The sequence below is a fragment of the Cherax quadricarinatus genome, chromosome 58 (assembly GCF_038502225.1).
Source record: "Cherax quadricarinatus isolate ZL_2023a chromosome 58, ASM3850222v1, whole genome shotgun sequence".
Classification (NCBI taxonomy): domain Eukaryota; kingdom Metazoa; phylum Arthropoda; class Malacostraca; order Decapoda; family Parastacidae; genus Cherax; species Cherax quadricarinatus.
The window spans coordinates 1,010,026-1,025,578 of record NC_091349.1 but is presented as its reverse complement, the minus strand read 5'-3'; the positions used below and the strand labels follow the sequence as shown (position 1 = coordinate 1,025,578).

The 15,553-nt window shown below is 39.5% G+C and overlaps 1 protein-coding gene across 4 annotated transcripts in view; it reads right to left on the bottom strand.

Annotated features, from left to right (window-relative positions):
* The window catches only part of Set2 (SET domain containing 2), a 185,053-nt gene that overhangs the window by 27,853 nt on the left and 141,647 nt on the right, over positions 1-15,553 (bottom strand). For all 4 annotated transcript variants that reach the window (XM_053790028.2, XM_053790027.2, XM_053790029.2 and 1 more), the window contains one exon: positions 2,086-2,287. In XM_053790028.2, the coding sequence (XP_053646003.2) occupies positions 2,086-2,287 (202 nt within the window). The remainder of the gene's footprint in view (positions 1-2,085; positions 2,288-15,553) is intronic.

Below are 15,553 nucleotides of genomic sequence, written 5' to 3'. Positions count from 1 at the left end.
TTTGGTATTTATATTACAGTACCTTAATAACTAAATTCTATAGAACAATTTAACAAAATAATCCAAAGCTTGTGAAATACTACAATTTTTTTTACCTTACCAATATACACCCATTTATAATTACAACTTATGGTACAGTGTTATGGCAATGGCAAGCCAAATGATGGTTTTGACTAAAGATTTTGAGAGGTTATTGAAAGTGTTGTTAACAGATAGAATTATGTATCTTCTGGAGGCAGGAATTGTGTAGAATTTTCTCAGCTCCTTTCTTGCAGTTGAAGAAGCATTGTGGTTAACAAGGTTCAATGAAGATTTTATTGATGAATTTGCAGCAGACACGAGTGAGGGAGGGAAATAGAGGGGTAAAGTTATCCAAGGAAGATCTGAAGGAAGGGAGTGAAGGGGTACTAAATGGTAAGGGCTTGATCATCTGGCAGGTATACATTTATGAAGAGATTTAAGAAAACTAGTTAGTAGAACTTGAGTCTGGAAGGTTGGAAGTACAGTGCCTGCACTCTGGAGGAGGAGTGGAGATGGAAAGTATAGTGCCTGCACTTGAAAGATGGGGTGGAGATGGGAAGTACAGTGCCTGCACTCTGAAGGGGTAAAGATGGAAAGTACAGTGCCTGCACTCTGAAGGAGTGGAAATGGGAAGTACAGTGCCTGCACTCTGAAAAATGAGTGGAGATGGGAAGTACAGTGCCTGCACTCTGAAAAAGGAGTGGAGATGGGAAGTACAGTGCCTGCACTCTGAAGAATGGGTAGGGATGCTACAGTCCTGGAGGTGGGAAGTATAGTGCCCTGTGTAGTTCAGCTGAGCTTGTGAGGTCTCTGGGGAGACCTAATTTAACCAATTATATGGTCACACCTTGCCTTGGCAGACGTTTGTAGCCACGCCCACGTCTGAGGTCTTTTGTTCTTGACGGCGTCAGACCTAGGCGTCAGGTCGTACACGTGGTTGTGGAGGGTGCTTGGACCACCATAAAAGCCCAAGGAAGAGCATGATCAGGAGATTCGAGCAGAGCTCCTGAGCAGAGACTTCGAGCGGAGCTGCTGCTGGGGTGCAGGGCTCGGGAGAAGGCTGCTGAAGTCTCTGGAGGAGACTGTTGGAGGCATTGGGCAGAGTACTGGCTTGGCGCAGTACTCGTGCTGTGTAGGTCTTGGGACCTGTGGCTTAGTTCCTGTGATGAACTGCCCTCTGAACTATATTGTAAGTTACATTCATTTTGGTCAAGTTGATTGTGTTCCCTGTCTCACTGCTTATGTGTACCACCCCATTTATCTAAACCACAATAATGTTCTGTTCCCAAATATATTATTGTACAAAGACTTAATAATAAACTGTGTTTGAGTAGAATAGTAATATTCACTGTCCCCGTTATTTATTCTTTTTCTTATATTTTATTATGTTTATATGAGTGAAGAATGGGCGAGGCATATGTTAGTGAGTAGTGTAGAGTTAATGAGAGTGTCGTGGTGGTCACCACTGACCTGTCATTACCTACCTACCTCCACTAATCATCTCACTCCTACCACCTCGCCTGCCTCTCCCCTGCCTACATAATCCCTTACTCCCATATTCCCCACTTATATCCCTTACGTTCCAATACCCCCCTACATGACAGCCCGCACTCTGAAGAAGAGGTGGAAGGTACAGCGCTTGCACTCTGAAGAAGAAGTGAAGGTGGGAAGCACAGTGCCTGCACTATGAAGGAGTAGAGATGGGAAGTATAGTGCCTGCACTTGAAAGATGGGAAGTAAAGTGCCTGCACTCTGAAGAATGGGTGGGGATGCTACAGTCGTGGAGGTGGAAAGTACAGTGTCTGCACTCTGAAGAAAAGGTGGAAATGTTGCAGTTTGGAGGGTCATTTGAATCATGATATAGGCCTAGACAGCTACTGAATGAATGATAATGAATGTTTCCCATTTTGGGTCACCCTACCTTGCTGGGAGATGGCCAGTGGTGGAAAAAAAAAGTAAATAAAAACTCTTCATTCTAAACTGGACTGACTGTAAATATTCAGTTCATACTATATATTTTACAACAATAACCAGATCGTTTACAGAAACTAAATGTTTACGTACCTTCTGAGTCTCTGAATTTGGATCACACGAATGATTGATGAACCTTGATATGTTTCCCTTCCTTGTTGCATCAATGAGCTGATCAGACTTGAGAGCCATAAAATAGAAATGGGAGCTGTGTTCACGAGCGTACTCTTTCCTCCGTCTCTTGAACTCTCGGGTGTCAAATACCTCCCCTACATATTCCATTATGAAGCTACCCCTGATTGAGAAAAGAAAAATACACATAAACATACTTTATAGTTCCAGCAACCTTCTAAGACTACTGCACTTACATAACCACACCCCCACACACATGCCCCCCACACAGCAGATGATAGGGAATAGAGAGAGAGAATTGATAACATATATACTGTATATGATAATAAAAGGTTACAAGGGTAGGAGGTAACATGACCTCACTCTGAAGGATGGGTGAGGATGTAATAGTTTGGAGGGTCATTTGAATACTTCTTATACCCGTTATCTTCTTTTTCTTAAAATATATACAGTAGGCCCCACTTATATGGCAGATTAGGTTCCAGGCTACCACCTCAAAGTGGAACACCATTTTTTCCACTTATAAATGCCAGACAACAAGTTTACACTAACTTATATTAAGTTAGTAATAGAACTAGGCATTAAAAAACACAATAAAAAGTAAAATACACACACAGTACACCTATTACTTACCTTAAAATATTTGTAGCCTTAATGTAGGGTGAGAGGTGAGTTGTATTTATTTGTAGGAAGTCAGGTGTGAGAAGTATGGTAGCCAGTCAGGGCAGTCCACCCCAACCTACCCACACAAATGTTTAAAGTGACCCAGAGCAATAAAATACACATATGTACAGTACATTCATTACCTTAAAATATTTGTAGTCTTAATGTAGGGTGAGAGGTGAGTCGTATTTATATGTAGGAAGTCAGGTGTGAGAAGTATGGTAGCCAGCCAGGGCAGCCCACCCCAACCCACCCGACACCACCCCACCCACACGTAATGTAAACAAACAGACGCGTCTGCTTTTGGTTGATGCACGTTCATTCCCATGTCTGAGAATCTTATACCACAACACAAACACTTTACATTGTGTACAAGTTGTCTCCATGTTGATACAGTAGAATAAATAAAGAGGAACACTCCCATTCTCATATAACACCATTTGTATAAGAAATGACACTCTGAGTGAAGGCATACGAAAGTAATAATTTTCTAGTTACCCCCAGTAATATTACAGTGTACACATTTTCTCTGATGTTGGACTAGAGAAAATGTTATTCTTGCCGTCCCTCCTACAGGTCGCCTGGCTACCACATCTCATATTTATGTTAATTTATTCTACTGTGGGGTGTATTTATCATGTTTATATGTTACATAGCGTGTTTATTATATAATTTTGAAAAAGAATATTATAGATGGATTAATGAAAATGTCTACATTAACGTAATGTATGACATTTAGCCCTTCGAGGGTCGACAGGCCCTCTCCGAGACTTGTTCTCATGGTCAGCCAAATTTAAAAAAGAAAAATGATTTTTCTTATGAAAAGATAGAGAATCTTTTCCCGATCATTATGACACCAAAAGTACGAAATTTGATGGAAAACTTACAGAATTATGTTCTCGCGAAGTTAGCGGTCTCGACGATGTTTATGCATCGGCGATTTTGCCCACTTTGAGCCCTATTTTCGGCCAATTCCAGTGTACTAGTCAACAAAAATCATAACTATTTCTCTACAACTCCATTTTTCTAGTGAATGAGTACAAGAAACCACCCATTTACTGATTTCAACTATCCAATACAGTGGTCAGAATTTAGCAATTTTGCCAATTTCACACAAATTTCAAAAGATGCCAATTTCCAAATAGGGTCCAGAATAAACAAGAAAGACATTCCTGGCACTAAAATAACATTTCCTCTGTTCATTAGTCACATCCCCAGGCCCCTCTTATATTTCTTTGGCTTTCCACTTTGAATTTTTATTCTTACAAAAAAGTAGATTTACTGTTATGCAGACTGCTGCATTAGTGTGGAAATGGTATAAATAATATCAGTGCACTTGTGAAAGAATATTAGACTCACCAGTTGACGTGTATTGGACGCTTGGCATGATTTGTTTACTTTTGAACTTTGGTAAAAATCGAACATTTCTGCTACTTTGGGCTCAATTTCAAGGTACTTTTCATTGTAAAACCAGTCAAAATCATCTCAATTTCTGTAATATGTCTTCCATTCTATAAAATGAGACCAAGAAAACTAGAATACAACAATAAATACCATACGAAAATACAGTGCAAAGTCGCTGTTTTATTCCAAAAACACGTCAAAGTTTTTTTTTCTCATTATGCACTGTGTGCTGCAGGATTTTTTTATACTGTGCACACTGACCACATAGACCCATTCTTTCATATGTATGCCTACCAGCTTTCTATCACTAGATTTGAGGGCGCTAGAATTTAGGCGTACTAGTATGTCAAAAACCCTGGGTCGTAAGCCGTACTAGTACGGCCGAAACCCTCAACGGGTTAATGCACATAAGAGATTATTATTATTAATATGGCATCATGAGTAGAGACTCTTAAGTGATTTTAATGTGTACCTGCATGATAGCACAGTGTGTAAGTATATGTATTTAGGTACAGGTACACCTAAGTATAATTATCAGAGTACATATAAAATGTGCAATAACTTTAAAACACTTGAAATTTCAGAAATTTTCCAGACATAATAGATAGATGTGCTCAAGGAGAATGTAAACAAACCGGATGGGGCGTGCCACATAAGACAGCATACAGAGAGTTTTGGTCATACTAATTTGAAATCACCGTATTAGTGGAATGCCGTAAGGCGAAATGCCATAAAGCAGGGCCCTACTCTGTGTGTGTGTGTGTGTGTGTGTGTGTGTGTGTGTGTGTGTGTGTGTGTGTGTGTGTGTGTGTGTGTGTGCGCACGCATGCACACACACACGCATGTGCATGTGTGCATGCATATATATATGTGTATGTATGTGTGTGTGTGTGTGTGTGTGTGTGTGTACTCACCTAGTTGAGGTTGCAGGAGTCGAGTCCTAGCTCCTGGCCCCGATGTGTGTGTGTGTGTGTGTGCATGCACGCATGCACACACACACACGCATGTGCATGTGTGCATGCATATATATATGTGTGTGTGTGTGTGTGTGTGTACTCACCTAGTTGAGGTTGCAGGAGTCGAGTCCTAGCTCCTGGCCCCGATGTGTGTGTGTGTGTGTGTGTGTGTGTGTGCGCACGTGTGTGTGTGTGTGTGTGCGCGCGCGCGTGTGTGCGTGCATGTGCGTGCGTGCGTGTGTGCGCGTGCGTGTGTGTGCGTGCATGTGCATGTGTGTGCGCACGTGTGTGTGCGTGCATGTGCATGTGTGTGCGCACGTGTGTGTGCACATGTGCATGCGTGCGTGTGTGTGCACATGTGCATGCGTGCGTGTGTGTGCACATGTGCATGCGTGCGTGTGCATGCGTGTGTGCATGTGTGCTTGCGTGCACACATTTCTTTGGTATTTAAAAGTGTTTGATTCAGAATCACAATTAAAAAAAAAAAACTTTGAAATACTAGCTATTTTTTTATACTACATTAATATGGAAATATTCAAATGATAACTGAAAGGTTTTGGAAGTGACTCAACAATAAAACTTCTAATTAAATTTCTTTTAGTTTTACTGTAATTTAAAATGTGTGTATATTTCATTAATATTATCTTTTCAAAAGATATGTGTGTCAAACATTGCCTCTTAATTTTATTTTTAGCTCTGTCCCAACTAGGGCTGGATTACCGCATAGGCACACTAGGCATTTGCCTAGGATCCCGCGCATTTGGGGGCCCTGCGGTCCAAGGGGTTCAGGGGCTCATCCAAGACTGCGCACATGGTGCAAGTGCAAAGGGGTCCCTACCTAAAAAGTTCAAGTGTTTGGAGAGTAAAATTGATTTTTAAAAATTAATCAAAATTTGAAACATTTAAGAAATGCAGGTATCTCAGAAACCTTCCCTAATGTTGACATAGTGTATCGCCTTTACCTAACACTTCCAGCTACTAACTGTGAAGGAGAACGTTCATTTTCTGTTTTGAAAAGAGTGAAAAACCAGCTCCGTTCAACAATGAGCCAAGACAAATTGTGTAACCTAGCCTTGTTGACCATTGAGTCTGATCTAACAAGAAATATTGATTTTCAGAATATAATTGATGATTTTGCCAATATGAAATCCAGAAAAAAGTTTATTTAAGAAGTGCCTGTGAATATAAACAATTCTTTACTTTCTTGAGTTTATATGATTTGATAGTCTTATGCATGATGCAATAATAACAATAATGGTCAGTGATTTATAAAGGGAATAATAGTGCTGTAGTGGTTATGCTGAATATAATAGGTACATGATGTCACTACTTTAATAGCCTAATCTAGTAATACTATGCTGTCTTGAGTTTATTCTCTTTAAAATGCATGATTTAACAAGATAGTTATAATGGCTGTTGGTAAATGGTTTTGGTTGTCTTGATGTACTTTCCCTATTAAATTTAATCTAAATAGCCAGAATGTATTTAATTAGACCTTAAACAGGCTCACACCGACCCCCCCCCCAAGCTGGAAGGGGCCGCTTCGCTTACCCGTAACTCAAAGGGGCCCCGCCAATCTGAATAGCCTAGGGCCCGGAGACTTCTTAATCTGGCCCTGGTCCCAACACTGAACCCTGTACAAATTTGCTTGTAAAACATAAAATTGAAAGACCTGTTTGAGTTACTGTGAGATTCAAGAGATGTATCCCTGTATCCAAAACCCTGGCCACTTATATCCTAAAGCACACAAAAGGCATAGTACGGGGTAGAGCGTAAGTTCATAATTTTTTTTAATACATCAGCCATCTCCCACTAAGGCAGGTTGACCCAGAAAAAGAAGAAATGGACGTTTTTCTTCTTTTTACGTTGAATAATTTATACAGGAGAAGGGGTTACAAGCCCCTTGCTCCCGGCATTTTAGTCACCTCTTACGACATGCATGGCTTACGGAGGAAGGATTCTTCTCCATTTCCCCATAGAGAAGTTCCTAATATAATCATATATATATGGAGGGATATGTTGTGTATCTTTATACGTATATGCTTCTAAACTGTTGTATTCTGGGCACCTCTGCAAAAGCAGTGATAATGTGTGAGTGTAGTGAAAGTGTTGAATGATGATGAAAGTATTTTCTTTTTGGGGATTTTCTTTCTTTTTTTTTTTGGATCACCCTGCCTCGGTGGGAGACGACCAACTTGTTGGAAAAAAAAAAAAAAAAAAAAACTCATCTCCCTGTACCTCATCGCACACAAAGCAGCTAATATCATAGTTGGAGATTTATGGTGATCAGAAGAGGCATTCAAAATTTCTCACACAGAAACACATACACAGTGGAACCTCGGTATGCGACCTTGATTCATTCCAGAAGGCTGTTCAAGTGCCGTTCTGTTTGAGTATTGAACAAGTTCTTCCCAACTAATTTTCTGTTTGGATGGCTGTTATCACTAAACGTCGTAGGCCCCATGGTGACTTATTTATACAAGACAAAAAAAAAAAAAATGCAAAGAAACACGAAATAGTTTATAGCGAAGTTCTGGCAGGTCGTATTTGTTTGGAAGAGTGCTGAGCTTTGTTCAAGTAGGGAGCTGGTCGTTTACCGAGGTTCCACTGTATCTCAATTTCTACAATAAAAATGACAAACTAGCACCTACAAAGTCCCAAACCAATACAAATCTTCCACTAAAATACTATATCAGCTTTGAAAACTTAAAGCAATCATAAAAAGCATTCTCTAGTTATTGCACAGAAACTGATATCCCAAACTGTTTCATAAAACTGGAAAGCTATGGCTTATATAGCCCAATTATTAAAATCAATGGGAAGCCCTAAACAGAGAGGGGTCCTACAGGACCAGGTATATGGGAGACAATCAGGATCAATCCAAGGAAAGAAGTCTAATTCCTTGGATCAAGAGCTCCTCACCAGTATGATGACACCTTCCCTCAGAGGTACAAAACTCAATAACATGAACCTTCCTTTGATTACAATACACTACCACTAAGTTTAAAGCTTTTCAAAAGTTACTTTCTCAAATTTTTGCATGGAAAAATATCCCACCATTTTCAAAACAAAATGGCAAATTGGCACTTCCACAGTCGAATAACAATTCAAATCGTCCTCTAAGTAAGTCTTGAAGATTTTGAAACTATTGAAAATTTCTCAAAACCCAATATTTAACCCTTTCAGGGTCCAGAGGCCAAATTTCAAAGTGTGCACCAGTGTCCAAGAATTTTCAAAAAATAATTTTTTTATTTTTTCTTATGAAATGGTAGAGAATCTTTTTCTGAAGGTAATAAAACAAAAAGTATGAAATTTGATGAAAAATTTATAAAATTACGCTCTCGCGAATTTTTGTGTCAGCGATATTTACACATCTGCGATTTTGCCGACTTTGATTCCCATTTTAAGCCAATTACCTTATTCCAATCGACCAAATTCTTAGCTATTTCACTAGTATTACTTCTATTCTATCGAATGAGCACAAGAAATCGCCAACTCAACTGTTTCAACTACAAAATAAAGCGACTGGATATTGGTAATTTGGCCAATTTAATGCAAAGTTCAAAATATTCCAATTTCAAAATAGGGTCCAGAATAAACAACACAGACATTCCTGGCCCTAAACTAACATTTCCTCTGTTCATTAGTTATGTTTTCAGGCTTTACTAATAAATTCCATTTTGATTTTTAATTCACATAATGAATTTTTATTCAAACCAAAATATAGAAGAATTACTGTTATGCAATATTGTAATAATTGTATAAATAATATCAGCACATTTGTGAATGTATATTAGACCCACCAGCTGGCGTGTATTAGACGTGTGAGGTTATTTGTTTACTATTGAACATCAGCAAAAATTTAACATTTCAGCTGCTTTGAGCTTAGTTTCAAGCCATTTTCAGTACTAAAACCAATCAAAATCATCTCTATTTCTGTAATATTTCTTTCATTCTATCAAATGAGACCAAGAAATCGCAAATAAAACTATAAAAAACACATGAAAAAAAAACTGCAAAGTTGCTGTTTTAATAGAAAAATACGGTCTCAGTTTTTTCTTTCATTATGCAGTGTGCAGCAGAATTTGTTTTATGTGGTGCACACATACCACATAGATGCATTCTCTCATATCTAGGCCCAAATTTACCACTCACAGCATATCAGAGTGAGCAAAGCTCATGGCGTAGATCTACGGTTTGGACCCTCAACGTAAAGCTGTAGATCTACGGCACGGACCCTGAAAGGGTTAAATTTTTCCAAGCATTTCCAATAAAATTTACAAATTAGCACCGACACATCCCAATATCAATACATACCTTTCATTAATTACAATACAACAGAATGTAAGGTATGAAGCCAACTGGTGTAAGCTTTCTCCAATTATCGTCAAGAGATCAATTTGACAAAATTGGCAAATTATGCCTTACACAGCCCACAATCAATGTGAACCTTCCTTAGAGACAAGGAAACCATTAATGAACATCTGAAGCAGATCAGAAGAGGTGCTCACCACTTATTGCTCGAAAATCAGCAATTCCATATTTATTAACTATGTAAAGGAAAAGGACACAAGTGCAACTAATGTGGCATTTTATTGTGGCAAGGTTTTGCTCTCCAGGAGCTTTGTCAAGCAGTTACATAACAGCTTGACAAAGCTCCTGGAGAGCAAAACACTGCCACAATAAAATGTCACATTAGTTGCACTTGTATCCTTTTACTTTACATATTGTCGGTAATTCTACCAACATATATACAAATTATTAACCATGTTAGTAAACTTGTAAATTATCATCTACACAGACTAAACTTACAGGCTACCAGCCTATTCATATGGTACATAAGCCATTAAAGACTGAAGCCATTCAGAGAAAGCATACTTCAAGATATTTCACAAAAACACACCACACCATTTTAAAAGTAATTTAAAACTGGTAAACATCTCCACTGCCTCCAACCGTCTCCTCGCTGCTGCATTTACCACCCAAGCTTCACACCCATATAAGAGTGGTGGTACTACTATACTTTCATACATTCCCTTCTTTGCCTCCATAGATAACGTTTTTTGACTCCACATATACCTCAACACACCACTCACCTTTTTTCCATCATCAATTCTATGATTAACCTCATCCTTCATAAATCCATCCGCCGACACGTCAACTCCCAAGTATCTGAAAACATTCACTTCTTCAATACTCCTCCTCCCCAATTTGATATCCAATTTTTCTTTATCTAAATCATTTGACACCCTCATCACCTTACTCTTTTCTATGTTCACTTTCAACTTTCTACCTTTACACACATTCCCAAACTCATCCACTAACCTTTGCAATTTTTCTTTAGAATCTCCCATAAGCACAGTATCATCAGCAGAAAGTAACTGTGTCAATTCCCATTCTGAATTTAATTCCCCAAAATTCAATCCCACCCCTCTCCCGAACACCCTAGCATTTACTTCTTTTACAACCCCATCTATAAATACAGTGGACCCCTGCATAACGATCACCTCCGAATGCGACCAATTATGTAAGTGTATTTATGTAAGTGCGTTTGTACGTGTATGTTTGGGGGTCTGAAATGGACTAATCTACTTCACAATATTCCTTATGGGAACAAATTCGGTCAGTACTGGCACCTGAACATACTTCTGGAGTGAAAAAATATCGTTAACCGGGGGTCCACTGTATATTAAACAACCATGGTGACATTACACATCCCTGTCTAAGACCTACTTTTACCGGGAAGTATTCTCCCTCTCTTCTACACACCCTAACCTGAGCCTCACTATCCTCATAAAAGCTCTTTACAGCATTTAGTAACTTACTACCTATTCCATAAACTTGCAACATCTGCCACATTGCTCCTCTATCCACTCTATCATATGCCTTTTCTAAATCCATAAATGCAATAAAAACTTCCCTACCTTTATCTAAATACTGTTCACATATATGCTTCAATGTAAACACTTGATCTACACATCCTCTACCCACTCTGAAGCCTCCTTGCTCATCCGCAATTCTACATTCTGTCTTACCTCTAATTCTTTCAATTATAACTCTACCGTATACTTTTCCTGGTATACTCAGTAAACTTATTCCTCTATAATTTTTACAATCTCTTTTGTCCCCTTTCCCTTTATATAAAGGGACTATACATGCTCTCCGCCAATCCCTAGGTACCTTCCCCTCTTTCATACATTTATTAAACAAAAGTACCAACCACTCCAACACTATATCCCCCCCTGCTTTTAACATTTCTGTCATGATCCCATCATTTCCAGCTGCTTTACCCCCTTTCATTCTACGTAATGCCTCACGTACCTCCCCCACACTTACATTCTGCTCTTCTTCACTCCTAAAAGATGGTATACCTCCCTGGCCAGTGCATGAAATTACCGCCTCCCTTTCTTCCTCAACATTTAAAAGTTCCTCAAAATATTCTCGCCATCTACCTAATACCTCCCTCTCCCCATCTACTAACTCCCCTACTCTGTTTTTAACGGACAAATCCATACTTTCCCTAGGCTTTCTTAACTTGTTTAACTCACTCCAAAATTTTTTCTTATTTTCATTAAAATTTCTTGACAGTGCCTCTCCCACTCTTTCATCTGCTCTCCTTTTGCACTCTCTCACCACTCTCTTCACCTTTCTTTTACTCTCCATATACTCTGCTCTTCTTATAACACTTCTGCTTTGTAAAAACCTCTCGTAAGCTACCTTTTTCTCTTTTATCACACCCTTTACTTCATCATTCCACCAATCACTCCTCTTTCCTCCTGCCCCCACCCTCCTATAACCACAAACTTCTGCCCCACATTCTAATACTGCATTTTTAAAACTATTCCAACCCTCTTCAACCCCCCCACTACTCATCTTTGCACTAGCCCACCTTTCTGCCAATAGTCGCTTATATCTCGCCCGAACTTCCTCCTCCCTTAGTTTATACACTTTCACCTCCCTCTTACTTGTTGTTGCCACCTTCCTCTTTTCCCATCTACCTCTTACTCTAACTGTAGCTACAACTAAATAATGATCTGACATATCAGTTGCCCCTCTATAAACATGTACATCCTGGAGCCTACCCATCAACCTTTTATCCACCAATACATAATCTAACAAACTACTTTCATTATGTGCTACATCATACCTTGTATATTTATTTATCCTCTTTTTCATAAAATATGTATTACTTATTACCAAATTTCTTTCTACACATAGCTCAGGAGAAGAGAGGAATGCAGAGGAGAGAGAGAGATTTTGGGAGATGTTAAGTGAATGTATAGGAGCCTTTGAACCAAGTGAGAGAGTAATTGTGGTAGGGGACTTGAATGCTAAAGTAGGAGAAACTTTTAGAGAGGGTGTGGTAGGTAAGTTTGGGGTGCCAGGTGTAAATGATAATGGGAGCCCTTTGATTGAACTTTGTATAGAAAGGGGTTTAGTTATAGGTAATACATATTTTAAGAAAAAGAGGATAAATAAGTATACACGATATGATGTAGGGCGAAATGACAGTAGTTTGTTGGATTATGTATTGGTAGATAAAAGACTGTTGAGTAGACTTCAGGATGTACATGTTTAAAGAGGGGCCACTGATATATCAGATCACTTTCTAGTTGTAGCTACACTGAGAGTAAAAGGTAGATGGGATACAAGGAGAATAGAAGCATCAGGGAAGAGAGAGGTGAAGGTTTATAAACTAAAAGAGGAGGCAGTTAGGGTAAGATATAAACAGCTATTGGAGGATAGATGGGCTAATGAGAGCATAGGCAATGGGGTCGAAGAGGTATGGGGTAGGTTTAAAAATGTAGTGTTAGAGTGTTCAGCAGAAGTTTGTGGTTACAGGAAAGTGGGTGCAGGAGGGAAGAGGAGTGATTGGTGGAATGATGATGTAAAGAGAGTAGTAAGGGAGAAAAAGTTAGCATATGAGAAGTTTTTACAAAGTAGAAGTGATGCAAGGAGGGAAGAGTATATGGAGAAAAAGAGAGAGGTTAAGAGAGTGGTGAAGCAATGTAAAAAGAGAGCAAATGAGAGAGTGGGTGAGATGTTATCAACAAATTTTGTTGAAAATAAGAAAAAGTTTTGGAGTGAGATTAACAAGTTAAGAAAGCCTAGAGAACAAATTGATTTGTCAGTTAAAAATAGGAGAGGAGAGTTATTAAATGGAGAGTTAGAGGTATTGGGAAGATGGAAGGAATATTTTGAGGAATTGTTAAATGTTGATGAAGATAGGGAAGCTGTGATTTCGTGTATAGGGCAAGGAGGAATAACATCTTGTAGGAGTGAGGAAGAGCCAGTTGTGAGTGTGGGGGAAGTTCGTGAGGCAGTAGGTAAAATGAAAGGGGGTAAGGCAGCCGGGATTGATGGGATAAAGATAGAAATGTTAAAAGCAGGTGGGGATATAGTTTTGGAGTGGTTGGTGCAATTATTTAATAAATGTATGGAAGAGGGTAAGGTACCTAGGGATTGGCAGAGAGCATGCATAGTTCCTTTGTATAAAGGCAAAGGGGATAAAAGAGAGTGCAAAAATTATAGGGGGATAAGTCTGTTGAGTGTACCTGGTAAAGTGTATGGTAGAGTTATAATTGAAAGAATTAAGAGTAAGACGGAGAATAGGATAGCAGATGAACAAGGAGGCTTTAGGAAAGGTAGGGGGTGTGTGGACCAGGTGTTTACAGTGAAACATATAAGTGAACAGTATTTAGATAAGGCTAAAGAGGTCTTTGTGGCATTTATGGATTTGGAAAAGGCGTATGACAGGGTGGATAGGGGGGCAATGTGGCAGATGTTGCAAGTGTATGGTGTAGGAGGTAGGTTACTGAAAGCAGTGAAGAGTTTTTACGAGGATAGTGAGGCTCAAGTTAGAGTATGTAGGAAAGAGGGAAATTTTTTCCCAGTAAAAGTAGGCCTTAGACAAGGATGTGTGATGTCACCGTGGTTGTTTAATATATTTATAGATGGGGTTGTAAGAGAAGTAAATGCGAGGGTCTTGGCAAGAGGCGTGGAGTTAAAAGATAAAGAATCACACACAAAGTGGGAGTTGTCACAGCTGCTCTTTGCTGATGACACTGTGCTCTTGGGAGATTCTGAAGAGAAGTTGCAGAGATTGGTGGATGAATTTGGTAGGGTGTGCAAAAGAAGAAAATTAAAGGTGAATACAGGAAAGAGTAAGGTTATGAGGATAACAAAAAGATTAGGTGATGAAAGATTGAATATCAGATTGGAGGGAGAGAGTATGGAGGAGGTGAACGTATTCAGATATTTGGGAGTGGACGTGTCAGCGGATGGGTCTATGAAAGATGAGGTGAATCATAGAATTGATGAGGGAAAAAGAGTGAGTGGTGCACTTAGGAGTCTGTGGAGACAAAGAACTTTGTCCTTGGAGGCAAAGAGGGGAATGTATGAGAGTATAGTTTTACCAACGCTCTTATATGGGTGTGAAGCGTGGGTGATGAATGTTGCAGCGAGGAGAAGGCTGGAGGCAGTGGAGATGTCATGTCTGAGGGCAATGTGTGGTGTGAATATAATGCAGAGAATTAGTAGTTTGGAAGTTAGGAGGAGGTGCGGGATTACCAAAACTGTTGTCCAGAGGGCTGAGGAAGGGTTGTTGAGGTGGTTCGGACATGTAGAGAGAATGGAGCGAAACAGAATGACTTCAAGAGTGTATCAGTCTGTAGTGGAAGGAAGGCGGGGTAGGGGTCGGCCTAGGAAGGGTTGGAGGGAGGGGGTAAAGGAGGTTTTGTGTGCGAGGGGCTTGGACTTCCAGCAGGCATGCGTGAGCGTGTTTGATAGGAGTGAATGGAGACAAATGGTTTTTAATACTTGACGTGCTGTTGGAGTGTGAGCAAAGTAACATTTATGAAGGGATTCAGGGAAACCGGCAGGCCGGACTTGAGTTCTGGAGATGGGAAGTACAGTGCCTGCACTCTGAAGGAGGGGTGTTAATGTTGCAGTTTAAAAACTGTAGTGTAAAGCACCCTTCTGGCAAGACAGTGATGGAGTGAATGATGGTGAAAGTTTTTCTTTTTCGGGCCACCCTGCCTTGGTGGGAATCGGCCGGTGTGATAATAAAAAAAAAAAAAAAAAAAAAAAAAAAAAAATAATAATAACATAGCTCAATTAAAGGCTCCCCATTTACATTTACCCCTGGCACCCCAAATTTACCTACTACTCCCTCCATAACATTTTCACCCACTTTAGCATTGAAATCCCCAACCACCATTACTCTCACACTTGATTCAAAACTCCCCATGCATTCACTCAACATTTCCCAGAATCTCTCTCTCTCCTCTACACTTCTTTCTTCTCCAGGTGCATACACGTTTACTATAACCCACTTTTCACATCCAATCTTTATTTTACTCCACATAATCCTTGAATTTATGCATTTGTAGTCCCTCTTTTCCTGC